We start from the raw sequence: 6,903 nt of genomic DNA, 5'->3' as shown, positions 1-6,903 counted from the left end.
ATGTTCCTGCAGTCAAGTTATCACCCGGGGCTCATCAGCTTCATCTAATCAACTGGGTCCCACAAAAGGGGGCTGTGGGGTGAGAACCCTGGCAGCTTCTAGGAGCTGGGGATAGCCCCAGGCCCTACGACCCCAAGAAGCTGAATCCCGCCAGCTTTGAGTTTGAAGAGGACCCGAGAAAGGAACGTGCCCAGTGGATCCTCAACTTCACTTCTGAAACCCAAGCAGCGACCAGCCCATCACACCAACTTCCAACCAACACAAATTGTAAGACAGGTGTCTCCTTAGGCCTGGGATTTTTGATATATGATACAGAAATCCACAGGAACATGTTCTGTTGGCTAGAGCGGGATCAAGTGCCCCAGCGCACGGCAGACAGACAGGGCTTCCACACCCACTGCCCGGCCACTATGCCCATTTCAGGAGAACAAGGGCAGGAGAGATCAGCAGCAGGCCCCTGCCTGGCACTGCACCCCTCAGACAGAGGGCGCCTCTGACTCCAACAGGAGGCCCGCTGAGCTGAGAGACCTGTGCTCAGCCTACGTGAAGACTCGGGCTGGGGTGCCCACTGCTCAAAGCCAGGGTGGTGGAGGCAACAACAGCTGCTTTTCCAACTTTATTTAGAAAAACAAATCCAGGTCCGAGTGCCCCCGTGCCCTCCCCCACCCCGGCCATAACTTAAATAACTTAGAGACAGAGTTGGGGGCAGGTGGGTGGCGGGTGGGAGAGGGAGGGAGGAGAGCCCACTACAGCCGCCGCAGCGCCCGCTTCTTGTCCGTCTTTTTCTTGGCTGCCAGCTTCTTATCACGCTCACCCGCGTGCTTCTTGGCCATGGGCCCCTCGACCCCTCCTGGGCCCCCAGGGGCCATGGGGTCAGCGGTGGAGGCCACAGCCCCACTGGCCAGGGACCGGCTGGCCTCGGCCCTGCCGCTGCTGGGCCCACCTGCGCCCCCGTGGATCTCTGTGAGCAGGCGTGCGCGGGCGGCGTACTCCTCGTAGTTCTCCAAGAGCAGGCGGCCCGCCTCCTCGTTGAGGGCAGACTCGGGGTTAGGGTGGATCAGCAGGCACTTGATGGTCTGTGGGGAGAGCGCGAGGGTCAGGGGGGGCCGGCCCCCCAAGCGTCACACGTCTGGCCTTGTGGCCTCCACTCCCAACACCGCTCCCCCAGATGGCACACGCGTGCAGGCACCGTGATCAGTGACTCGCCCCAGGTCATTCAGGAAGTGAGGGGGGACTTCCCTGGTGGCACAGTCATTAAGAATCCACCTGCCAATGCAGGGGACATGGGTTCGAGCCCTGGTCCAGGAAGATCCCGTATGCCGCGGAGCAACTAAGCCCGTGCGCCACAACTACTGAGCCTGTGCTGTAGAGCCCGTGCTCTGCAACAAGAGAAGCCACTGCAATGAGAAGCCTGCGCACCACAACGAAGAGTAGCACCTGCTGGCTGCAACTAGACAAAAGCCCGTGCACAGCAACGAAGACGCAATGCAGCCCAAAAAAAAAAAAAAAAAAAAAGAAAAAGGAAGCGAGGGGGACAACTTAGGAACTAGCAACTAGACAACCAGCTCTACATTACACTACAGGAAGATGCTTAAAGCTACAGCTATCGCTGGCTTTAACAGGAATCTCAAGGGCAGAGGCACAAATCCTGGCTGGGCAAGCTGTTAATACCCAAGAGAAAGGAACCAGGGCATAAACAGAGACTGATGCCCGAGGACAGTCGAGAGTGGTCCAGGAAGGAAGTGAGCCTTCAATATTCCTTAATCTGCCCATTTTAACTGCAGAGTAAATCGAGGCCGAAAGGTGTGACCAGCCAGCCCCCAATGGACCGTTCTAAGAGGAGTCTACCCAGACAGCTGTGGCCCCTAAGCCGTGTTTGTTTTACCTCCACTTTGATTCTAAAAGGGAACGCAGAGCACCCCAGGAACCTAGAACTTGTCTGGCCTTGAGCAGGTGAAATGCTCTCACGTGTAAATGGGGGCAGTAACAAGTACTCCCCAAAGCACCTGGCCCAACACACATCACTGATAATCATGAGGGACCAGCATCACACCCTAATTCTGACAACTGCACCCCACAACCAGAGGCCTGACTGCCCGCCTTTCCCACAGCTGCCCTCCCATGGCTGAGCCTGGCCTGGGCCCCGCACTGCAGGCCCTAGGGATTGTTGGGGACACTTGGGAGTTATTCTGTGAGCTCATCTCTGGTGTTGCTGGCAGCCACCACTGACACTCCAGGGAGAGGAGGGAAAGGTTTGGGGTCTGTTTACCTTGGTGCTCAATCCTCCCCGGGGCCCTGCAGGAAACCCCAATTCCCCATCCTCCCTACCAACTGCCCCAGGGGCTCATTAGAAATTCAGTGTTTGTTTTTTTAAATTTCACCTTGTGAGGGGGTGGAGAGGCATCAGGTGACCTACATGCTTTAAGTGGCCTACGGGGACCCTGGAGCACCAGAGTAGTCTGGCTGTCTCCACCTCAGCTTGGCTGAGGTGGGCCTGGATGGTTCTCCACGGGGTGGTCCCTGCTGCACCATGTGCAGCAGCTTCCCTGTCTCCACCCAGCAGGTGCTGGTAGCACCCCCAGCTGTGACAATTAAAAATGTCCCCAATGGAACAAAGCCACCCCTGGTTGAGGAACGATGGAATGACAATGGTGATGGTTGTACAAGCTGTGACTATTGAAACACCAATGAACTGTACGCTGTAGGATACTGGAAAGTCTATCTTCACCCTAACCAGACGCTTGACTTGTACCTGTCAGAACACCGTCCTGCTACACAAACCATCACTTGTTCCACAGCAAAGGTAGCTGGGCACTGCCAACCCTTCCAGAAAAGCTGGAAATCTGGATTCTTATGTAGAAGCCCCAACCAGTTCAGTGTTGACTTTAGAAGAGAAACAAGGCTCCGTGGCTTGGACATCACTGGGATGCGTCCAGGAGGGAGGCCCAGGCCCAGGCAGAACTCACCAGCAGCACGTGCCGGATGCCCAGCTCAGCTGTCCAGTCCCTCTTGAGCACGTTGACGCAGATCTCACCATTGGCGCCCACATTTGGGTGGAAGATCTTGGTCAGGAAGTAGCCCTTGGGCGGGGAGGCAGGAAAGTCCTTCCCCAGCAGGAGTTTCATGCGGAAGAGGCCTCCGGCATATGGGGTCCCCTCTGGAATGCAGGGAGGGGGACAGTGTCAGGAGACGCAGGCCTTCCAGGCACCCCCAAAACCAGTCTCCTCGGTCTGGCTGCAAGGCAAGTGCCCCACCGCCTCCTCCACCAGACGGGCGGTTCTCGAGAGGAAGACAGGCCCAGGTTCCCAGGGGGCCACAGGCACCACCCCCAGCTCAGAGTAAACCCCCTGACTGGTGGTCCCCACCCACAGATCCCTCTTCACTCCCAAGTGAAGGCACAGCACACCCTTCCCAAGAGGCACAGACACAAGTGCCCACTCAGCTCCTTGGAAAAACATCTATTTGGAAGCCTCTCAGGCAAATGTCAGGACAGTTCTGTCCACTCCGTGGTCTTCCCTGCCGCAGCAAACACTGGGAGCTGTTCCAGACCCATGGCTGTTCCTCATGCCCCAGCCCCCACGTCCCACCCATCATAGCCTGGGCAGCTGACCTCCAGGTCCACTCCTGAATCTGAGCCCACCTCCAAGTCCAGCAGAACCACTTCTCTCACCTGATGGATGCCCATGGTCAGCGGCTTCCTGACTGGCCTCCAGATTCTATCCCCACCCTCACTGAAGTCAAAGTGAAGTCTGAAGTGACCCACTGGCCCGGCTTTAAACCTTACAAAGGCTTCCTTTCCAAACTCCTTTAAGAGGCCTACAAGCCCTAAAAGATCTGTTCCCTATAAGCTTCACAAGTCTTTTTTCTTCTGTTCCTCAGGAAGTCTTCCCTGACCCCCTCCCCACAAGTTCAACTCCAGACTAGGTCCTTCATCACACTCTTCACTTATAAAAATTAAACTAATAACTTAAATGTAGTGCACGTGAAACAACCTGCTAAGCCACTCTGCAAGATCAAACGGTCCCCTGTAGTTATTTGGTTATTACTGTTATCTCCCTGAAAGCCTGCATTTGGCTTGTTCTCTGCTTGGTCCCCAGAGAACCTAACACTGGCGGCATGAAGGAGTTTGAGATGATCCAGCCTCCCCTCCAGGCCTTTGCTGACACTTCTCCCCACCTGGCATCCTCTTCCCAATCCCACTTAATTCCTACCCATACTTCAAGATGGAAGAAACACCCAAACCCAGGTAAGGCCCCATTATATGCTCTCCTGGCCCCCAGAATTTTTCTCACAACACTTACGGGGAAAGTATATACAATTACTTGTCATTTCTAGTGTCCTGCCCTGCATACTGTGAGCACCATGTGTAACAGGTGTGCCTGTCATGTCTACCCTTGCGTCCTCAGGGTCTGGCAGTCCACCTTACAGTGGGAGCCTCCTATCCTTGCTCTAAGATTGACGGAGATCTAGGAAGTGCACCCCTCCCTCTCATTCCCACACTCACCAGGGCCCTCGATGGTGACCTGCAGGTCAGTGAGGTCCTCCTCATTGGGAAAGACCTTGATACCATCAGGTGGGTCAGCTGTCAGTGTCGTCACCTCCTTGTACACCAGGCGGATGATATGGGGGGGCAGGTTCTCCACGTTGGAGTTCTAGGTATGGAGACAAGGGGGTGAGCCACGGGCAGAGCCAGGGCCTGGTGCCTCCTGCAGGATCTAGGATGCAGTGGCACCCTAGTCTTACTCCTGCAGTCCCAGACTGTCAATCACCCCGAGCTCCCAGAACCCCCAACCCAGGATGCTTCAGGCGACCGCCCCAAGCTGATCTCCCACTAGAAATAGGGCGGATTGCAGAGGGCTTGCGGATGACTCCACCTTCCCCAGAAGACCCCAAAGCCCGCTCGTAGCTCCGCAAGGTCCCCGAATGATTCCGGGTAGGCCCGAGGCCTATGCCGGTTCCCCTTCCCCACCTAATCTTGGTTAAGACCACCCTGGAAACCCCAACTCGAGCCTGGAGACGGCGGCGGAGCGTCGTTGTTCCCGAAACACCCACGGGCGGGCCAAAAAGCCCGGAGCTCGGCTGGGCCCTCCCCTCCCGCCCCGCCCCGCCTACAGGAAGGCCCCTGGGCCCATCTCAGGCCCGAGATACCCAGGTGGGCCCTCCAATCCCCCAAGCCGCCCGCGAGAGGCTCCTGAGATCCCGCCTCCTCCTCTAGGGGGGGCCCAACCACCCCTCCCGGGCCTGGACGCCTAGCTCACCATGACTGCTGCCGGCCGGGGGCGGGTCCCCCCGGCCCCCTTCCTGCGCTCTCCGGCCGCCGGCCGGGGCGGGGGGCCCAACTGCTGCCGCTGCGGCCCTAGCGAGGCCCCGGCGGCCCCGCTCTGCTCCCCGCTGCCTCCGACGCCCGCCGCGAACCGCAGCACACCTCCACCTGCCCCCAGTGCCCGGCCGCACTAAGCCTGTCGCGCGCGCACCGCCGCCCTTTTATATCCGCCCACAGGCCGCGCCCCCTCGTGGGCCCCTCTCGCCGTGCCTCGACCCGTGACGTCAGCGCGCACGGCCCTCGGCGTTCGACGAGCTCGCTCACTTCCAGCAAGCTGCAGGCCGAAGTTGGGGAGGGGGCGCTCGGCGGGCCGGCCAATGGGGGTACGCGGTGGTCGGGGAGGGATCCGGGAGGATGGAGTGGCGGAGAAGGGGAAGTAGAGTGAGAGAGGACGTGAAGGGCGACGCGACCGCTGATTGGCCCGTTTGAATGAGACGCTGGCGCACGCGCGCGCCCCGACGCCCAGGAGATCACTCACGCGACTAACGGTCGGCCGTGGAGCCTGGGCAGGGCGAAGGGAGGTGGGACTCTGGCGGTTTAAAAGGACGATAGAAGGCGCGCCGGCCAATAGGGACGCGCAGTCGTGGAGTGGCGTCACGAGACGCGCGCGGGCCAATCCTTGACGGAGAAGGCAGTACGGGGGTTGGGGGGGCGAGGGAAATGGAGAGCGACCAATGGGAGCCTTGCCTAGCGCGGACCCAGGCGCTCGCAGCCAGTGAAGTTCGTTGATTTTTGTGTATGCAAATGAGTGTGCGCGGAAGCCCGCGCCCCTTCCTCAGCCGGGAGTGGGGGTGGGCGCTGGGAATCGTTGTACGTTTTTCTCCGAGGCGCCATTTTGTGCTGAGAATGACCTGTGACCTGCGTGGTGTGTCAACCCGGCGCTGAAGGCTTAGACGCCTGGCCGTCCAGTGTGTGACTTCTGGCCCCAGCCAGGCCTCAGTCTCCTCCTGTGAGGACTGTGCCCGAGAAAGAAGGAAGAGCCCCCCGGCCTTGTTGAGGGCCTGGCCCTGCCTGTGACTGACAGCGGCCTCCCGCCAGCCAGGCCTCGCCGGGACTCCCTTTCCCTGTCTGGGGAACCGGCGCAGAGCGCCCCGGGCGGCCCAGTGTCGGCGCCCTGAGAGCGGGAGGCCCGGGAGCTGACCCGCCTCCTCGGCTCCTGTGCGGTGCGGCCGCGGCGCCCCCGTCAGGCCCTCTCTGCCCTGGTCCCGAAAAGACTCCTCAGGGGGCCCCAGCCTCTGGAACAGGGGCCAGGAACGTGCAGAGACGCCCACCGCCGTAGCCATGACTAGTTTGTGGCAGATTGGCCGCACGCGGGCATCCCACGCGCCTCGCCTTGGGTCTTATCCCACCGGGTGCAGAGGAGTCCGGCCCAGTTAACAGCCAAGAACCCTGAAGGAAGAGAGGGGTCAAGTGACTTGCCCAGGCCCCCCCCCCACTTGGGACATGGCGGAGGTGGTGGTCAGACTGAGCTGTATCTCAGAAGTCCACTCAACAGACGTAACTGATGATGGTCACGAGAGTGGTGGTGATCGGTCCGGTGCTCGCTGGGCAGGGCAGGGCACTGTTCTAGTTTCTTTGCA

The 6,903-nt window shown here is 59.5% G+C and overlaps 1 protein-coding gene across 1 annotated transcript; it reads right to left on the bottom strand.

Moving 5' to 3' along the window:
* Positions 1-598: 598 nt before the first annotated feature.
* Positions 599-6,606, bottom strand: UBE2S (ubiquitin conjugating enzyme E2 S). Its single transcript, XM_089903478.1, has 5 exons — positions 6,465-6,606; positions 5,534-5,796; positions 4,505-4,652; positions 2,967-3,157; positions 599-1,076 (listed from the first exon to the last, which is right to left on the bottom strand). Exons 1-5 carry the CDS (start codon positions 6,604-6,606, stop codon positions 747-749), a joined length of 1,074 nt encoding a protein of 357 aa, XP_089759604.1. The 3' UTR covers positions 599-746.
* Between the last annotated feature and the right edge of the window lie 297 nt (positions 6,607-6,903).

Source organism: Delphinapterus leucas, chromosome 20 (assembly GCF_059928025.1).
Source record: "Delphinapterus leucas isolate spDelLeu-1000000601 "Yukka" chromosome 20, BTC_Dleu_Yukka2, whole genome shotgun sequence".
Classification (NCBI taxonomy): domain Eukaryota; kingdom Metazoa; phylum Chordata; class Mammalia; order Artiodactyla; family Monodontidae; genus Delphinapterus; species Delphinapterus leucas.
The sequence above is the reverse complement of the archived record's forward strand: the minus strand, read 5'-3'. Positions and strand labels throughout refer to the sequence as shown.